Below are 20613 nucleotides of genomic sequence, written 5' to 3'. Positions count from 1 at the left end.
TGAGGGAAATCAGAACTACAATGCGGCCTGAGACAAAAATGAGTTTGACACCCCTGCTCTAGGGGGACACTTACTTGGGGGCTAAGGACAGAGCCATGGGTGACACCTTTAGCAGGTGTACAGTGCCTTGAAAAAGTAATTGCCGCCTTCTGAAGTTTTTATTTTTTTGCACAGTTTCCCCACTTCAACGTTTAAGACCTTTAAGCAAATGTAAATATCAGACAACGATACCCATGTAAACATAAAAGGCTGTTTTTAAATGCTGATTTTATTTATTAAGGGAAATAAAACATTCAGAGTTACCTGGTCCTGTGTGAAAAATAATTGTCGCCTAAACCTAATAACTGGGGTTGGGACTCCCTCAGCAGCAACAACAGAATTCAAGCGTTTTCTATTTGTGGCAATGAGTCTTTCACATCTCTGTAGAGATATTTTGGCCCACTCCGCCTTGCAGAATTGTTTTAAGTCAGCAACAATGGAGGGTTTTCAAGCATGAACATCCCTTTTAAGGTCATAGCACAGCATTTCAATCAGATTCAAGTCTGGACTTTGACTGGGCCACTCCAACACCTTCATTCATTTTTTTTAAGCCATTCAGAAGATGACTTGTTGGTGTGTTTTGGATCGTTGTCCTGCTCCAGAAACCAAGTGCACTTCAGCTTGAGGTCACGAACTGGTGGCCGAACATTCTCCTGCAGGATTTTCTGGTAAAGAGCAGAATTCATGGTTCCAATCAATCACAGCAAGTCATCCAGGTCCTGAATGGGAAAAGCAGCCCCAGACCATCACACTACCACCACTATGTTTGACTGCCGGTATGATGTTCCTTTTCTGAAATTCTGTGTTACATATACGCCAGATGTAACGAGACACACACCTTCCAAAACGTTCGACTTTCATCTCTTCAGTCCATAGAATATTCTCCCAAAGGTCTTTGTTGATGTTTTTTGTTGTTGATGTTTTTTGTTTTTTTTTGCAAACGTAAGATGAGCCTTCATGTTCTTTTTGGTCAGCAGTGGTTTTGGCCTTGGATCTCACCTAGGAATGCCATTTCTGCACAGTCTCTTCCTTATTGTCGAGTCATGAACACTGACTTTAATTGGAACAAGGCAGGCCTGCAGTTGTTTAGATGTTGTCCTGGGTTCGTTTGTGACCTCCCTATGGTTCCCTGGAGTCCGAAAGTTTGAGAAATTCCTTTGTAACCCTTTCCAGACTGATTTAATTTAATTCATACATCCATCCTCAAGACCGCTTATCCTGGTTAAGGTCGCGGGGCGCTGGAGCCTACCCAGCTGACTTCGGGGGAAAGGCGGACTACACCCTGAACTGGTCGCCAGTCAGTCGCAGGGCACATCTAGATATGGACAACCATTCGCACCCACATTCGCAACGTCACTCAGTGGGAACTGAACCCACGCTGCCTGCACCAAAGTGATTTCTTGATTGAACAGGTCTGGTCAGTGAAATCAAAATTAGCTTCCCCAAAAACGTGATTCGTCACAGTGGAAATACTTTTTAACAGCACTGTATGTACTAGATCACCATAAGAGAGCGCATCAAGTGAAAATGGGCACCAATGACAATTCCCACATCTTCTGACTCGAGATACAAGCTCACAATCACATAGCACAGCTGCCTTAAGGATGACATTGAGAGTAATAGGTACTTAGCATAGACCCCAGGGGGATGCTCCCAAAAGCCCTTGTTGGCTACAAACCATAAAGAACGTGACAAATAGAACCACTTCAGGGGAAAAATGTGCATGGTCTCGGTTTCTGAGTTTACGGGAACGCCAGCATCTTGCTCCCCCACAACGCCTCACCACACACACACACACACACACACACACCTTCCCCCGTCATGAAAAACAAAAAACCGTCAAACCATAATCTGTTAGAAGACCACTATCACCCGCCCCCTCACCACAAAATTCTGACTTATAAACAGGTCAGACACAGATGTACAGTTTGACACACACACATCATCCATCTTCTATACAGCCAGTGCTGTCGGCAGCACCAAAAGACAACAGTAAATGTAAGTCTGCCATGTATATATATTGATATTTCATATTGTAAATGATTTTCAGTGCCGTAGTTTCGTGTCATTGTGTTGCTTAGCGTGTGACAAACGTCTCTTTATTTAAGTCTGCTTGACACTAGACATCAGTCTTATTTCTTTGGAAATACTGTAGTTACAATATAAGGACAAATGTCAACGAATCCAAGTTTGGACTTAGTGAGTCCTTAGGGACTTTAGTGGGGACTTGTCTTGCTTGATTTCTTTTTTTCCACACAAACTTGTGACTTACGCCTTGCACATATGACTTACTCCCACCTTTGATTAATGAACAAACTTGTTTCAACTTGATTGTAAGGCAGAAGCCACACAAATGTTTTTTTTTTTTTTAATTAGGTCAAATTCTTTGGTCGGTTACCGAACGACTAGAAATCGGTGTGTTCGGTGAAACACCAGGGTTGAGTTTCAGTTTTGGTTCAGTCGTATGAGTGCAATTTTATGCACCCCATAAAGACCAAAGTATTAGGGCATTTGGTCCTTCCGCCTACAAAAAGCAAGGGAACAATTTAAAAAGAAGAAAAATTGAGATTTAGGGATCACGTCATTACTTGGGTAAAAAAGTCAAGTCATACGATCTGGGTCAGTTGCAACACATATTGTAGCACATTAGCCACTTTGCGCTCAGTATCTGTACGAGCGTTAGGTACCGGTAGTTGTAGTAACACATTCGCAGTCACATTTTATTTTGTCTTTAATGGTTCCAAAAACTCTCTCCATATTGTCTATTATTTTACTGTCTTGTTTTGTTGTATACTGAAGACATTTGGATTTCAGATCAAAAGATGAATATGAGACAAAAGATCATCATTCTAGCTTTTATTTCATGGTATTTCCATCTAGATGCGTTCAACAACTCAGGACAGAGCACCTTTTGTTTGAAGCCAGACACTTCAAGTGAGCAAAAGTATTGGAACAGACATTATTACATTAACTTAAAGTGAACAACATTTCATATTTGATGGCAAAACCCTTACTTGCAACAACAGCATCAAGCCTGCGACCCATTGACTTCACCAGACTGTTGCATTCTTCTTTTGAAATGCTTTTCCAGGCCTTTACTGCAGCCTCTTTCAGTTCTTGTTTGTTTCTGTGGGTTTCTCCTTTCAGCCTCCTCTTCAGGAGGTAAAATGCATGCTCTATTGGGTTAGGGTGCGGTGATTGACTTGTCCAGTCTAAGACCTTTCACTTTCCCCCCCTGATGAAGTCCTTTGTTGTGTTGGCAGTGTGTTTTGGGTCATTGTCTTGTTGCATGATAAAGCTTCTCCCGATTAGTTCGGCTGCATTTGTCTGAAAATTGCCAGATAAAATGGTTTTGTAAACTTCAGAATTCATTCTGATGCTGCCGTTATGAGTTACATCCTCAATAAAGACTAGTGAACCCATTCCAGAAGCAGCCATGCAAGCCCAAGATATGATACTACCGCCACCATGCTTCACAGATGAGCTTGTGTGTTTTGGATCATAAGCAGATCCTTTCTTTCCCCATACTTTGGCCTTTCCACCACTTTGGTAGAGGTTAATGTCGGTCTCATCAGCCCATAAAACTTTGTTCCAAGACATTTGTGGCTCATCTCTGTACTTCTTTGCAAAATCCAATCTGGCCTTCCGATTCTTTTTTTGCTGATGCGTGGTTTGCATCTTGTGGTATGGCCTGTATATTGCTTCTCTCAGTCTTCTTCGAACAGTGGATTGTGATAACCTCACCCCTGCCCTGTGGAGGTTGGCAGTGATGTCAGTGCCTGTTGTCTTTGGGTGTTTCTTCACAGCTCTCACATTGTTTCTGTCATCAACTGCTGTTGACACCCTTGGCCTACCTGTTCGATTTTTGTTGCTCAGTACACAAGTCGTTTCTTTCTTTTTCAGGACATTCCCAATTGTTACATTGGCTATGCCCAACGTAACGATTTTTCCTCTTGTCTCAGCTTCAAAATGTTTCGCTTTTCTCCCATAGACAGCTCACTGGTCTTCATGTTTACGTAACAGCAAATGCAGTTTTCACAGGTGAAACCCAAAGCCAAAAACAAGCACTATCTAATGTTTAAGCAATCAATCTAAAAGGCAACACCTGAGCAACTACAAACACCCATCAGTCACATGTTCCAATACTTTTGCTCACTTGAAAAGTGGATGGCTTCAAACAAAAGGGGCTCTGTTCTCAGTTGTTTAACACATCTAGATGTAAATACTATGAAATATAAATTCTGAACTTTTGTCTCATATTCATCTTCTGATCTGAAGCACAAACGCCTTCAGTATACAACAAAAACAAAGGAATCGACCTTGGCGTTCCAATACTTTTGGAGGGGACTGTAACTGTCATGAAGCTTCGATCATGTTTGACGCTGCAAAAGGACAATCCATAGTCACGAAAGCAAGACAACTCAACAAGCTGGTTTTCTAAAGAATTCTGGGAATGCTAGGTGCATAATGTTGGAATATTGTCGTAAAGACATTGGTCTACAAAAGATCCATTCTGTCCATCTGGAAAAAGTTGAATTTCCTCGTTTTTCTGTTTTTCAGAGCCAACAATAAGTGTGCCTCCCAGGCAACCTCAACATGATTCTGTTGAATATTTGCGCTGCCCTCACTTTGTTCCTCCCCCAGCGCACACATCAGTCCTGCACAGCGGGTTCCCCCAAGGAGTGTCTCAAGGCAGATTTCGCTCCAGGCACCAATCTGGCTGGGGAAGGCTTCGATATCACCGAGATGAAGCGCAAGGGAGCATTTGTTCTGGACATGAATAGGTGGAAACACAAGGACAAAACGTGCACCCTATGCAACAACCCCTTCCTGGAGAAAGCGAAGCAGAAGCTTCCCCTATCTGTGGAGGACTGGAGGGCCAAGCAGTCCTGCAACTCGAAGTTGTCAAGTACCATTCACCGGTCCAGCGAGGCTCTCGTCAACTCCATAAGCTCTGCTGTGGAAAACAACTGGAAGTACAGTCTGGACTTGAATAGTGTCAAATTCATGCTGGCTGGCACAAAGTCAAAAATTGCCGAGTACGCAATGGAGAAAACAAAGAGAGACAAGTTCAGCTTCACCAGCCAAAAAATAACCTGCGAGTACTACAGGTAAGAATGTAAAGACTTATTCAAATGTTTTGCAAAGGCAATACTTTGATAAAATTCTTTCTTTGTGTCTTGGTTTATACAGCTACCGAGTGTCCAGCAAGACTCGACTACACAGAGATTTTCAAAAGGCACTGAAAGATCTTCCAAAGACCTACAGCCCTCAATACAAGGAAGGGTTTTACAGACTAATCGACAACTTTGGCACTCATTACATCACAAAGGTAACACATCAGTAAAATACGATCGACAAAAACAATAGTAAAATAATTGTCTTCAATTTTAGGTGAAACTGGGAGGGTCTATCCAGGCCGTGACCAGCATCAAGCAGTGCCAGGCCAGCCTGCAGGACCTCAGCATGGAGGAGGTGAATATGTGCCTGGAGGCCGAGGCTTCCGGCACCATCAAAGTGACCCACGAAGCTCAGATCAAACACTGCAAGAAGGACATCGACAAGACGGAGAGCAAGATGGCCTTCTCCAGCCTCTTCAATGACAGGTAAGACCTTATTCTCTTCAGAGGCATATATATATATATTGGCACTCATCATAAAACCACCAACCGGGCTCATCTGATACACACGTCTTACCAACAGGTCCACAGATATAAAGGGGGGTCACACCACTGAGATGGACCTTCTCTTCTCTGCCGACAAAGACCCATCTGCCTACAAGGAATGGCTCAGCACTTTGCCTCAATATCCAGACATCATTTCGTATTCCCTGGGGTCTCTGCACGAGTTGCTGCCGATTACCAGTTCCGTTCGGAAAAACCTGCGCTCGGCCATAAGTCACTACATCCTGGAGCGGGCTCTGATGAGGAACTGCAGTGGGCGCTGTGCGGTAGGCATCAAGAGCGAGTCCCAGGACCCCTGTGCCTGCCAGTGCCACAACGAACCTGCCGTAAACCTGGACTGCTGCCCCTCCCGTAGGGGCATGGCCCGGGTCATCATCACCGTCCAACGGGCCTCGGGTCTTTGGGGTGACCACATTACAGCCACAGACGGCTACGTAAAGGTGATTTTCAACAAGCGAGAGCAGCGTTCTCCTGTCATTTACAACAACAACAACCCACACTGGGCCACCATCGTGGATTTGGGCACCCAGGACTTGTCAGCGGCCCCTAAAGTCACATTTGAGGTGTGGGATAAGGACAGCGGCTGGGATGACGACCTTCTGGGAAAATGCGATCGAGTACTAACAGCGGGTGTGCAGATGGATGTGTGCGCCATGCACAAGGGAAAGTTTTTCTACAAATGGGAAGTGGAATGCGCGCCCAGTCTGGGTGGCAGGTCATGCGCGGAGTACAAACCTTCGCCCATGAGTCCGAGTTTGATGAGCTTCTACGTGTCCCGCCATGCTCACCGCGTTCCGCAAGCCGAACTGCTGAGGATGGGGGTCTTTGCCAACAGTAGCAGCGCATAGTCTAACCAGTCAGTTTGAGAAAGCCGTCACCGTGAGAGACCATCATGAAAGTCGACTTTAATGAGCGTGCGAGTGTTTACTGCTTTGTAGCTTTTCATTCTGGATTTGGGCATTTTTTTCCATGATGCTTGCTTGTTTTGAATTAAAAAAAAAAAAAAAAGAATAAAAAAACAGTTCTTTGTAATAGGCGCTAAACCTTAGTTTGCTGCGTCATGAAACAGGAAGCGGTGACATTTCCTGTGAACAAATGAGGTGTCAATCGGTGGCGTGTGAAGGCACATGTGGTACGAAATGTTCTTAAGTCTCTCGACCTATGAAATTCGTAGGATGGAACGAATACAAAGACGGTGTTATTTATTTGTTTTCTTCTTCCATATTTATTTTAAAATACATCACGCGCTCGTTGTCGCGTCACTTTCACGTTCACCAGCGAGTGCGTGCTTAGCAAAAGGTCTGTTACATGAAGATTACAAAAATATAACACACACGCGGAGACTTACAAAGAAAAAAAAAAAAAAAAGAAGAAATCAGTGAAAGGAAAAGATACACTTGAAAGCCATGAGGTCATTTGCATCAACCTGACAAAAAAAGACACAGAAAAACAGGACGATTACACTATGAAAACTATTTGGAACGAGACAAACAAAACCTTTCCTGTCGTGTTTAAAAAAGGAAACGTGGATGCTAAACCTTTAAGACTTTTATTGTATTATTTTCAAACGACCCTTATTCTCACCTTTGTATCCACCCGCAAGTGGTCCGGTTCCTGCACCGTACTTGGCCGCTTTTGCTCCTGTGGAAAAAGAAGTTCCCAAAAAAATCTGTCATTTTGAAGCCTGATTTCACATACTTAGCGAATTTTATTTGGATTTTTTTTTAATCCATACATTCATCGTCCGGCTTGTTAACAAAAGTATTTTCTGTGATGTGTCAAATATACGATACATTTTTTTTTTTTTTTTTTTTTTTTTTTTTTTTTTTGCTCTGGGTCTTTAAGTACTAGAAAACCGAATATCTTGATTCGGAGCTACATTGCCACCCTCGAACTTTCAACACCGTGGCCCACCGAGGAGCTTATCGTGGCATTTTGCAACAATGCCGGGAAGTCGCTTTGCGAAGGAGGAAATCTGACCGGTGTCTCGCTTACCCAACGCATCTTGACTTGGGCCTAGCTGCTGCGGTACGTAGCCTGAGTAAACGCACACAAAACACTCAATGGCCACAATGTACAACAAATAAACACGCCGCATACTTCGAATTCCTTCCACGTGTCCATACACTTGATAAACTGCAGCGTAGCTAAATAGAACAATGACAAGAGAACAGTCGGGGGAAGGTCACCTGTTTGTGGAGCTCCATATGCGGAACCTGAAAGCACACATAATATAATGCTCTTCAAAAACAACCATTTCCTGGTGACCTTAAACTTTGCTTGACTTTAAATGAGACAAATTATACTTCCCCCCCCCCCCCCCCCCCCCACAATAATAAAAATAAATAATATGCAAATAGTTGATGCTTCCTCCTAAAACGTTTTAGAATTGCCTTTAAATGCCATGAGATGGCAGTCAACCCACTACTAATGAAGCTCCTCAACTCACTTTAACAAAGTCCCTCGGCTCCTTGACTGCGTTAATGTTACCGTGTCTTGCTAAATGTGTTCAGTACATTTCAGTTGTATTTACCTTTGAAATCTTTTACGACTGTTTGTTTGAAAACCTTTAAGTCAAATTCTTATTTAACATTTAACCGCAACATTTATTATTGAACCAGGTGGGTCGCATTGAGATGAAAAAAAACTCTTTTTCAAGAGGTTGGCCAAGAGAGACATTTTAATCGAATCATTTTAATTCTCACCGTGTTTGCTGCCATCGCCGCTGAGGCCGACGGGCTGGGCGGCGTAAGGGTACCCGCCGTCTCCTGCGGGGGCAGACATGTTCAACGTTACCATCGTAAGAAGGCAACAAGTTAGTTGAAAAGTTTAAAAAAATAATAATAATAACAAGTTACCTTCAAGTCTGCCGGGAGCCACCGGAGCGCCACCATAAGGGACCTGAGCTGCCGCTACTGGTGACGCGCCCCCTGCAGGATGAAAACAAACTCTTGGGGTCATATTACGATGATCGTAATCAGTGAGGTCGGGCATTCTCACCATATTTGCCAGCAGCTGGGTCCAGACCACCACCGCCGCCGAGGCCCCCTGGAAGAAGATAAGAGGCCCTCTGCAGACGTGAATTTCTACACACACACACACAGCAGGTACTTGTCACGAGGGAGTCGGACTGCTTGGTGTCTTACCATACGGGGTCTGAGGCTGTCCAGCGTAGCCTCCGGTGCCCAGAGCTGCAACATTCAGGGGAGAAGAAGAAAAAAAAAAAAAAAAAACGAACCTCAAACGAAAGCAGCAATCACTACAGGACTCTTGAAAATATAAATGCGCTCACCAGCTCCATACGGGTCGGCGTAACCATTCCCATAACCTGTTAAAAGACGTGGCGAGTAATAGCGGTCATTTGCGTCCAGTTGAGTACACTGTACGTTCATCTTTGGTGTGGTGGTTTCTTACCCAAGCCATTGCCCGCCAGAGCACCCCCGTATCTTCCTGCGCCGTTACCATAACCTGTAATTCAACACAATGCCCAAACACTCCCAGTCGCTACATTGCGCATCCGGGGAATTCCCATTCAAACAAAGCCTGACCTGTTGATACCCCCGCAGGACCTTTTGTGTATCCCCCCTGACCAAGCGCAGCTGGAGCTGACGTGATTGACAGAAAAGGTATGGATTGGAAAAAAAACAAAAAAAAACCAGACAAACTCCAGATAATGTGTGGGCTTACCTCCAAGTTTCCCAGCTGCACCCAAGTATCCTCCCTGCCCTAAAGCTGTGGCCGGTGCATAAATACGATTACATCGTGACGCTTTAGGAGGAACGCTACTCGTAATGTTTGTGGGCCAGCATTACCTGGTCCGTAAGCCCCCGGGCCCAGGTTTCCTCCGAGATAGTTGTTCCCTGCACCTCCAACATAGCCTGTGAAAGACGAGACCACAACCGGTTGACACTCGACCCCGCATTCCAAGAATGTTACATAGCTTACAAATGCCGCCAGGGTATGTAAACTTCCAAGCGCGGCTGTAACAGTGTTGCTTTGGCACCATCTTGTGGCATCTTGGAGCAAAGGCACTCGAGTCACTTGGCCGTAATACTTTTGACATGAGTCGGAAGTTACCCAGAGAAAATATTGCACTGTTGACTGGAATTTTGGAGATCTTTGAAAGCAGGAAGACAAGTACAACGATAATTAAGGGCTGAATTGGGGAGGGGGATCTGACAATCCATTTTATTGACAGCCTGGTGCCGTAGCGCTTTTGGCTCGGTTTAAACCCATGTAAAATAAACTGCGTAAAAAAAAAAGGGGATCATCTCATCTTTTGTGTTAAACGAACCCAGAATCAAGCGTTTCCTTGGATTTATGCAATTAATAATTAATTCAATACATCTTACAGGAAATCCATGAGTTCAGACATTGTCGTTCTCGTACCTGGTCGGACGGCGGGGTAGCCCATGCCGGCGTAAGGGGCGTACCCTGGAAAGAAAAAGAACAAATATGATGAGTGCGACGTGGATAAAAGTTGTGATAAAACCAGACGGATGCTCACCTGGAAGAGGGCCGACGCCATAAACTACGGAAAAGAAAAAAAAAAAAGGACAACAATTTTACTCAGAAAGTCAGATTATTTTGCCTATTTTTTTCCACAAGGATGAGTAGAACAATAACTCCACCGAGGCTCGTCTTACCTCGTTTGCCGCCGCGGCCCAAGCCCAGTCCATTTGCAGGCGCGAGCCCCAGTGGCAAGTCCGTGCCAACGTTGCCACCTGCGAGGAAAATACTTTCGGTAGTCCCGGACAGCAAACAGAAGAGGTGCATTACTATGCTAAAAATAAGTGGGGGTTCAATACCAGAGAGTCCATGGGTGCCATAGGCAGGAAATCGTCCGGGTGCAACACCTCGTCCGAGAGGTCGGTAGCCCCCTATGAAAACAACCATTTTGACAAATGTTGCTCATGTTTCAGCCTAAATATAGTGTCTGGGGGGGGGGGGGGGGGGGGGGGGGGGAATAAATAAATAAATAAAATAAAATAAAAAAAAAATTAAAAAAAATCACATCATATATTATCTGGGTCGACTACATGCACCAGGCAAATTTAATTAAATAGGCTTCGTGGTGGAAAAAATAAAAGATTTATTCATCAGCATTCCATCAGCATTCCAACAGCATATTCCAACTATTGAATTTAATGTTGGTCATATTTGTGGTACTTGGAGGTATATATATATATATATATATATATATATATTGTTATATATTGTATAGCTAATGATGACAACTTACCACCGCCTAGTGGACTGGGAACATGATAATGGCCAACTGAACGGAGAAAAGCATTTCAATATAATTATTATTTTGCAAGCTCAACACTCAGGTAACCGCATTCCGACCGATGTAAAGAATAATCAATCGTGAGGAAAATGAAACATACTTGCAGCCTTCAGTGGTTTGTTGGCATATCTGCTGGCCAGCGCTCCGTGGGCAGCGTTCACTGTGGCATAATATCAAAACATTACAGACATCGCTCGTGCACAGATGAACATGGGCGAAGAAGAAAGTAGTCACCTCCTTTGGTTCCAATGCCGACACCTGGAAAGCAGATGAAAGCAAGATAAAGTAGTTCCTCGAATAGTGGCCGCCACTCCAATAAGTTCCTCGATACAACTCCTGATCGCCTTTTGATCGTTCTGTTACGAACCAACGAGCGGTCGCGCCACAATGTTGCGTGCCACCTATATTTATGTTCTACTCCTATTCGCTAATATTTCTTCTGCCCATTTTTTTTTTTTTTTTTTTTTTTTGCCATTTCAATGCATTTCCCCAATCGACCGTGGATAAAAAAAAAAAAAAAAGTCTACACACCCCCTGTTCAAATGCATGTTTTTTTGTGATATGAAACAATTTGACCAAGATCAATAAATTCAAACCTTTTTCCCCAACATTCAAATGACCTATAACCTGTGCAACTCAATGATTTAAAAAATAAAAATAAAAAAATTTAAAAAAAATAATAAAAAAGTGTAAAAGGCCACATGGAGAAAAAATATATATTTATCTTGGACTTTTTTATATCCACTGTAGTTCTCCCCTTTCATTTGCCTCCCCTCTAATAGACATCGGCCCAAAAGAAGTCTTCTCTCCCCTGAATGAATAGACACAGCGATACAGTATTTACGGATTTTATAATACTTTTTGATAATCCCCTTTTTCTGTACCTCTGGCTGGCATGATCCTCCTCCAGGACACACCGTGAGCTTTAACCCCTGCAAAATGGAAAATATAAAATAATAACAACCACATGACACAATTTCGACTCCACCTCCTAAATACTTGGACTGAATGGTCACATTGACAGAGGTATCCACTGAAGATAACTATTAAAAAAAACAAAAAAAAACAACTGAGGCGACTGTGTGGAGTCTGCAGCTTCTTCTCGCACGCGGCCGCCAAATCGGATCCCGCCGCCGTCCCTCAACCCTTTGATCAAAGCATATTAAATGATTCCAAGTGCAGTGGAGTGGAGCGATTTTTAACACGTGGGTGAGAGGGCAGCCGCTGAAGGCGCCGATTCATGGCGGCTTCGGGAGAGAAATCGGCCTCCTCTCGACTGTTGAAATAGAATAGGTGGGACTTGCTTCGCCCCGACATTATATATATTCTTTAAATACAGTCAAGCTTTGTCACACTGGGAATATTTGTAGAAATTTAAACCTTTTAGGCCATAGTAAGTTTATGAAAATCATTTAAAAAATATATATACAAAAAAATGCAGTACAGTGATCAAAAAGAGTTCCTCGGACATTGTGTTAATTTTCACTCAACAGTTGAAGCGTTTTTTTTTTTTTTTTTTTTTTTTTTTTTTTTGCTTACCGCCTTGCAGAGTTTGCCTGGCGAGGCAGAGGAGCAGCGAGGTCTGAAGAAGAAGAGCCGGACACCACATGATGGCGGAGGGCAACCGAAAGATGGATGAATGAATGCATACATCCTCTGACGTCTTTTATATACACGCTCCGACTCCTCCCACCGAGCACGACCCGCCCTAGGCGCCGGCACCGGCGGATCACGCAAAGGAGTGCCATCTCCAGGGCAACGCTTACGCTGAAATGCAGAGCGTCTGTGACGTCGCTTTACAAGTTTCATTTCCCAGTTCCCACGCTCATAACTCAAAAGAATTATGCCTCACATCATCTTTCCCTATTGAAGTGAATGCAAATGACATTAATCTGTTACCGGCTCACATAAAACACCAACGAAAATGTCTGTAACGTGTTTTTTTGTGTTTTTTTCCCAATAGGAAAAATAGCACGCTTAGTGTATTGCACTTTATAAGAACATAAAGTAATAACATAATTAATTAAACCGTAAAGAATTTGTTTTTCCATCCGGATTGAATGCTTTTAGTCATTGTGCACCTCCTTCTGGTGTGAGCTCCTTGGCCACCATATATATATATATATATGTGTATATATATATATGTATATATGTCTATATATATATATATATATATATATATATATATATGTGTATATATGTATATATATATATATATATATATATATATATATATATATATATGGTCACACTCCCGTCTTGTTCACTGATGTATATATATATGTATATATATCTCCGTATATATGTATATATATACATATATATATACATCAGTGAACAAGACGGGAGTGCGACCACGCCAGGACAATCTGTTCAAAAACGATATAGTGAAAGAATTTCCATAGCAACAAGAAGTTGTGATCGGGTGTTTAGACTACGAACATAAAGTATAGGCCCGTGATGGCATTTATTTCATTATTTATGTCACATTTACGTCGTCTGAGCACATAGGCCGGTTCTGCTTCGTTTTTTCTTTTTTTTTTTTTTTTTCTCCAGCTGACTTTGGACCACCACATCGTCTTCCTTGGAGGTAGCAAGCACAAGACCAAAACATCACCGCCGTCTGACTCATTGGCTGCTGCTTCACCTTTAAACATTTGGGTTTCTGTGCACGTTCGCTGGGCAATAAAAGTCACGATGCCATCCGTAAGGGCCCGCTGCCTTCTTCCCAAGAGCGCGAGGCGACGGCTGTCGAGGGGCTTGTCGGGACAAAGGCGGACTGTGTCAGCTCATTTAGCCGCACGGGATTTTCAAAACAGGGCATGGCGTCTGGACATTCATCTGGATGCTAGTTTCATGGTGGTCTGTCCTCTTAGAAATACAGCTCAAAATGTGGACACAGATGACAACTGTCCTGATGTGCCCTGAGCGGTATTAGACAATCAGTTTGTGAGTGTGAGTTTCTCCGTTTCTGCTCTCTGTGGATTACGACAACAGTGAAATCAGAGCATTTCCTGACCTGCTATCTGTGGATTACGGAACATTGCATCACTTTGGCCAAAGACAACTCCCCTATCTTGAATGCCTGACCCTCTTGACTGTAACGTGAACTGCTCTGCTTCTTGGCTTTAACTTGCTCTGTCAGTTGATCTTACATTGTTAAAATCCTTTCCAACTTTTCTTTTGGTTCGGTGCTTTGCACTTGGTTCCTTCACCACACGCGCCACGTGTCAGATACAAGATCAGTATTTTGGCACACAACTGGATCAAATATCAGTAAGTGACACTCAATGACAATTTTGCTTTTAATAAATAGTAAATCACCATATTACCCCAATTGTTTTTATGAAAATGTAATTGGACATACTATCTTTTGATCTTGCTTAACTTCCATGGATGAGGAAAAAGTGCACGATATTTTTGCCTTACATTTTATTCATTAAAATTTTCCATTTCTTAGTTACGTCCAGTGGTAAACATTACTTTCTTCCAATATCAATTACAACCCCAATTCCAATGAAGTTGGGACGTTGTGTTAAACATAAATAAAACAGAATACAATGATTCGCAAATCATGTTCAACCTATATTTAATTGAATACACTACAAAGACAAGATATTTCATGTTCAAACTGATAAACTGTATTGTTTTTAGCAAATAATCATTAACTTGGAATTTTAACAAGTTTCAAAGAAGCTGGGACAGGTGGCAAAAAAGACTGAGAAAGTTGAGGAATGCTCATCAAACACCTGTTTGGAGCATCCCACAGGTGAACAGGCTCATTGGGAGCAGGTGGGTGCCATGATTGGGTATAAAAGGAGCTTCACTGAATTGCTCAGTCATTCACAAGCAAAGATGGGGCGAGGTTCACCTCTTTGTGAACAGGTTTTGGAGAAACATACGCTGCCATCCAAGCAACGTCTTTTTCATGGACGCCCCTGCTTATTTCAGCAAGACAATGACAGTCAGTCCTAGGAACGCTGATAAAACGCTACTAAAGGTACTGACGCGCTAACTTCGAGTCTCGGGAACCTGACTCCATTCCAAAAAAATTTCCTTCTCTTCTTGTTTTTTTCAAAAGCTAAAGCGCCCATTTAGGTAGCAAACAGGTTGAGCCTGATACTGAAACGAGTGAAAAAGATAATCACCTGCTGGTGTCTGTTCTTCATCTCGAAGTTTTATGCTCGTGTTAGTCATCGTTGACCACCTGCTGCGCGGGATCAATATTAATGTTACGCTTATTGTAGCGTAGTCTCGCTGGTGGAATTGCATCAAGGTGTGACAATGGTTCAGTGAAAGTCATTTATGACCAAAGCAGAGCTTTGCGGGTTGAAGCGAAATAGTTGATCGGGGAGTTCCTCATGAGGTAATCAGTCAAATCCATATTTTCATAAGGTTTCTAATCACAAAAGCGAGAAAGAAAAAAAAAAAAAAAAAAAAGAAAACACAAGCAAGGGACTCCTGCAGAACACCTGCAGCACATGGAAAGGCGGGCCTGTGCCGAGATGGCGAGTAAGGGCTCGCCACAATAACACTCTTGAGGCGGTCAGACTGACTGTTTGCATGACATCACTGCTGGCTGACTCGGGCGGTCTGACAGTTGCCAGGTGGACGCAACAAAAGCATCGCTAACAATGTGAAAAACTGAAGATTAAACACCGAAATGCAGACGGGGAAACTCCGACCATCTGTCTGTTTCATGTGTTGAAATTAGGGGTAGACCGATTATCGGCACTGATATTTTTCAGGGAATTACTTTATTATTTAAATCTTCAGTTCACTATATGAGATTCTGCTGACCCTGGGAAATCCCTGCACGTTTTGTTTTTACTCAAAACAAAAGATAAGTAAAAGATTAAAATTTCAGTTGTATTGCAATTTTTGTAAAAAAAAAAAAAAAAAAATAATTTTTTTTTTTTTTTTTGTGAATGTGGGTGCGAATGGTTGTGCCCTGCGACAGACTGGCGACCAGTTCAGGGTATAGTCCGCCTTTCGCCCGAAAGTCAGCTGGGATAGGCTCCAGCGCCCCGCGACCCTAACCAGGATAAGCGGTGTTGAAAATGGATGGATGGATGGATGGTATTGACTCTGGAAAAAAAAAATAATAATAATTTTTTATTTGTAGTTGAACTGGAGATGAAAATAGTCCCAATCTGATATAGGCATTACATTGGATTTAAGCTCTTGGACATGCAGTGTAAATCCATCCAAAGTGAAAAAAAAAAAAATGATACTAAACATTTTTCTACTTACTACTTTCTCGCCAACACGTCTGAATTTTGAGTCTGGCCGAGGATTCAAAGTTTATGTGAGACTTTCAAAAAATGGAAACAGATCTTTTTTTATGAAGTGTCCTGCGGCGGAGACACGCCTCCATAGCTTGTCAGTCTCATATCAGCGGGCTTGCTGCACTTGGTTTAATATAAACTCAATGTTCCCTGGCGCAGCGACAGATTGAGAGTTGGGAGGAGCCTGCCGCGGTGAGTTCACCTCAGGACAAGACTGAAGGACAAAACAAGCAAGAAGGAGACGAAAGGTAACGCCAGCAACAGGCGCACTGCGAGGGAAATAAAGACTTAGCATATCGCCTGCCTGAAAAAGAGTAAGTTCTGTCAATCTTTTGATTGACATGCATGTTTAAAATGAGAAAGAAGTTACTGTTCCTTATGTTCTGAGTCTGGATAACAAAAGTCAACAACACAAAGTGTTATCATGTCTTATCGTGCAAATTGTCGTCTGTCCGCAGATGTCGTTGTCGGCTGTTGGGCGGGTGCTTGCCGCCGCGTCGCATTCGAGCCACGAGGGAGGAGGTCAGAGCGTCTTCACTCTCACAAAACATCGAAAACACAAAACATGACACACCGTGAGATATCATCACCAGGGCGTCAAAGGATTAACTCCGTGTGTGTTTGGTTATTCTTTGGCTTTTTTTTTTTTTTTTACTGAACAAAAGAGGGCCGGGTACAGATCCCTGCGGGACTCCACAAGTGACATATTAATACTCAGAGGTCACACTACTACGAATTACACAACGTGTCATATCCAAGAGATAAGATCTAAACCAAGAAAGTGCTGGGCCTGTAATATCGACACGCATTTCGAGGCCATCAAGTCGTATATTGTGATCAACGGTATCAAAGGCAGCACCGAGGTCGAGCAATAACAGTATTGATGAGGTGTCGCAATCCATAGCTAGTAAAAGATCATTCGTCCCTTTGCAAGGGTCGTTTCAGTAGAGTGGTCTGCCCTGAATCCGGACTGAAGAAGTTCAAAAAGATCGCTAGGAGCCATGTGATCATGAAGCTGTCGTACGACAAATTTTTTCAAGAACATTTTAAATAAAAGGGAGATTTGACACCGGCCTATAATTGGTAAGACTCTCAGGGTCGAGGTTGGGTTTTTTTAAGTAAAGGGCTGAATAACGGCTGTTTTGAAAGCTGCTGGTCCAGCGCCGGAGGAGAGTGATACATTTATAACTTTTACGATTAAAACAGCGCTTTAACGAGTTTCCCAGGAAGACGGTCGAGCAAGCATGTTGTCTGTTTTGCCGCACTAATGAGTTTACGGAGTCTGCCAACGGATACTTCCTCAAAATGAGAGAGGATAGAAGGATGCCAATGGGGAAGGACTTCAGATTTCATCAAGTAATGGTCGGACATAGCAGTGGTATAGGGAAGTACAATTATGAAGAGCCTCTGGACCTAGTACCCTCAAAAACGGGGCTACTCGGCTCTCGAAAATTCTAAATAGTCTCGAAAAGTACAAATGAAGGTAAAAGTAAAGTGTACAAATGTAAGTAGATGAGGGGAAAGCGTGAAGAGTTTGTCGTGTGACTGGAGTGGGTCTGAGACCACGCTCGTGGGTCTGGGGAGCTTGTAGCTGAAGATAAAGGTGAAAGCTGGCAGGCAGCCCACACATTTTGGCTCCTAGGCACTCACTCATATGGAATCCATCATGGACCACCATGAAAACATTTCATTCATTCTGCCAACTTTTCCATAGCGAGGACCTGGAAGATCCTGACCTTCGTCCTGGCCTTGCCCGGTGTGGCCGTGTGCATTGCCAACGGCTACATGAAGATGCAGGCGCACTCGCACGAGCAGCCGGAATTTGTGCCCTACGAACACCTCCGCATCCGCACCAAGGTGAGCAGCCCCTTGACACTCCCTCGGCATTATATATATCCTTCATGCCCCAGGCCAAGATTTATGGGACTACTCAGACATCACTCACCGCTGTCTCCCGACAGAAATTCCCATGGGGCGATGGCAACCACTCACTGTTCCACAACGCTCACGCCAACGCTCTGCCCGACGGCTACGAGAACTCCCACCACTGAAGGGCTGCCCTTCTACACCGTGATGATGTCTTGCACTGAAATAAAGATCACCATTGTGCTTGCATTCGAGTGTCACCTCATTTTTTTAAGAAATCGTGAGAGCCGTACCAGGACATTTTCAGTACAGAGTATGAAAAGTGACTATAAAATAAGCACTTACTTCAACCAACTGGGCTGTTGCTTTAAATATGTGCATTTATCTACAGTTAGATGTATTTTTCTTTAAATATTTCACGAGATGATTTACTTTCCACCTAGTTGTTTAAGCCTTATATACACTACTTCCACCATAGGGGCTGATTAAAGTAATGATTATAACAACACTTGTTACTATATGTGCATGTAGCAATACCATCCATACATCCATTTTCCGTATATAGACAAACAACCATTCACACTCAAATTGACATCTATGGGCAATTTAGAGTATTCAATCTACAACCCCAATTCCAATGTAGTTGGGACGTTGTGTTAAACATAAATTGCTTATTGAATGCTCATCAAACACGTGTTTGGAACATCCCACAGTTGAACACACCTCATTGGGGAACAGGTGGGTGCCATGATTGGGTAGAAAAGGAGCTTCCCTGAATTGCTCAGTCATTCACAAGCAAAGATGGGGCGAGGTTCACCTCTTTGTGAACAAGTCCGTGAGAAAATATTCTAACAGTTTAAGGACAATGTTCCTCAACGTAGAATTGCAAGAAATTTAGGGATTTCATCATCTGCGGTTCAGAGAATCTGGAGAAATCACTGCATGTAAGCGGTAAGGCCGAAAACCACATTGAATGCCCGTGACCTTCGATCCCTCAGGCAGCACTGCATCAAAAACCGACATCAATGTGTAAAGGATATCAGCACGTGGGCTCAGGAACACTTCAGAAAACCAATGTCAGTAAATACAGTTCGGCGCCACATCGGTAAGTGAAACTAGAAACTCTACTATGAAAAGCAAAAGCCATTTATCAACAACACCCAGAAACGCCGCCGGCTTCTCTGGGCCCGAGCTCATCTAAGATGAACTGATGCAAAGTGGAAAAGTGTTCTGTGGTCCGACGAGTCCACATTGCAAATTGTTTTTGGAAATTGTGGACGTCGTGTCCTCCGGCACCATTAATGCTGAAAGGTACATACAGGTTTTGGAGAAACATATGCTGCCATCCAAGCAACGTCTTTTTCATGGACGTCCCTGCTTATTTCAGCAAGACAATGCCAAACCACATTCTGCATGTGTTACAACATGTAGTAAAAGAGTGTGGGTACTAGACTGGCCTGACTGCAGTCCAGACTTGTCTCCCATTGAAAATGTGTGGCGCATTATGAAGCGTAAAATACGACAACAGAGACCCCGGACTGTTGAGCAGTTGAAGCTGTATCGTGAGCTGAATTTTCATTTTCAAGGTGAATGACTTACAACCCACTTAAAACACTGTATAATGGTTGTGTGATGTTTGGTAAACTGAAGTCTAACAAACTACTGGCACAAAAATCTAAATTTAACACTGGTTTAACTTGCTCAATTTCAAACTTGAATTTCCCAGAAATTTTCTTTTACGTTCTTATGGTAAATGACTTGCAAGCTACTTCTTTTAAACATTGTACCTGTATGAACTGACTAACTTGACTTTTTACCGGACTGGCGAATGTCTTACCTGAGGTGAGGCTGTGGCAACTTTCTTCCTTCCAAGTTAAGGCACAATTGACATTTGGGGAATTTGAGTGGGCTTTTCAAATAAGGTTGTAAAACATAACTTGTGGACTATGAAAGCATAAATATAGCTCACAGAAAAACTCTTTAAAATGCCAATTAGTGAATTGTGACACTTTTTAAAGTGTTTGAAATATTCATTCATTTCGTAACTAAGGTAGGTAGGGCAGAGATGGAATGAAGTCAAAGGAATCGAGCTCAGAACTCCTGATTTGGTTGACGTAAAAATTGTTAACCATGCAAAATGTCTGGATTTGTAAAAAAAAAAAAAAAAAAAATGGAACATTTTCTACACTTTTAATGTAACCTTTATAGATATGCGAGGCATTGAGACAATCTAAAACAAAATTTAAATAAAACCTTTTGTGAATTTAATACCTGTGCAACAATGCCATTCAAAACGAGTGGCTGTTCTTTGTACCAGAATATTTCTACTTTAAACCACTAATTGTACATAGTTAGGAAAGTTAGTATACAGTACCTTATAGTGTATTACCGGTCCACAGGACTGAACGAATGTGCTTGGACTAGTCCGCATAAATAAAACAAGGAA

General features: G+C 42.8%; 3 protein-coding genes across 4 annotated transcripts; 2 read left to right on the top strand and 1 right to left on the bottom strand.

Moving 5' to 3' along the window:
* Positions 1–1886: 1886 nt before the first annotated feature.
* LOC133465710 (perforin-1-like) lies at positions 1887–6928 on the top strand. The gene is made up of 5 exons (XM_061748751.1): positions 1887–2037; positions 4600–5150; positions 5233–5371; positions 5434–5645; positions 5743–6928. Exons 2-5 carry the CDS (start codon positions 4636–4638, stop codon positions 6569–6571), a joined length of 1695 nt encoding a protein of 564 aa, XP_061604735.1. The 5' UTR covers positions 1887–2037; positions 4600–4635; the 3' UTR covers positions 6572–6928.
* A 74-nt stretch (positions 6929–7002) lies between these two features.
* Positions 7003–20608, bottom strand: LOC133465711 (uncharacterized). Of its 2 annotated transcripts, none has more exons than XM_061748753.1 (22): positions 20542–20608; positions 11898–11945; positions 11248–11271; positions 11114–11173; positions 10966–11001; positions 10532–10603; positions 10370–10447; positions 10231–10254; positions 10113–10157; positions 9536–9601; positions 9411–9455; positions 9272–9328; positions 9138–9191; positions 9016–9051; positions 8870–8914; positions 8724–8771; positions 8582–8653; positions 8429–8491; positions 7913–7939; positions 7719–7760; positions 7308–7364; positions 7003–7149 (listed from the first exon to the last, which is right to left on the bottom strand). In XM_061748753.1, exons 2-22 carry the CDS (start codon positions 11908–11910, stop codon positions 7145–7147), a joined length of 969 nt encoding a protein of 322 aa, XP_061604737.1. In that variant the 5' UTR covers positions 11911–11945; positions 20542–20608; the 3' UTR covers positions 7003–7144. The 2 variants fall into 2 exon arrangements, with proteins under 2 accessions (XP_061604737.1, XP_061604736.1); XM_061748752.1 differs by lacking the exon at positions 20542–20608 and adding an exon at positions 12553–12987.
* On the top strand, positions 16462–18416 carry LOC133465820 (cytochrome c oxidase subunit 6A, mitochondrial). The gene is made up of 4 exons (XM_061748919.1): positions 16462–16615; positions 16760–16823; positions 18016–18158; positions 18263–18416. Exons 2-4 carry the CDS (start codon positions 16760–16762, stop codon positions 18350–18352), a joined length of 297 nt encoding a protein of 98 aa, XP_061604903.1. The 5' UTR covers positions 16462–16615; the 3' UTR covers positions 18353–18416.
* Positions 20609–20613: the final 5 nt, after the last annotated feature.

This window comes from Phyllopteryx taeniolatus, chromosome 16 (assembly GCF_024500385.1).
Source record: "Phyllopteryx taeniolatus isolate TA_2022b chromosome 16, UOR_Ptae_1.2, whole genome shotgun sequence".
NCBI classification, from domain to species: Eukaryota; Metazoa; Chordata; class Actinopteri; order Syngnathiformes; family Syngnathidae; genus Phyllopteryx; species Phyllopteryx taeniolatus.
This window is presented reverse-complemented; position numbering and strand designations above follow the sequence as displayed.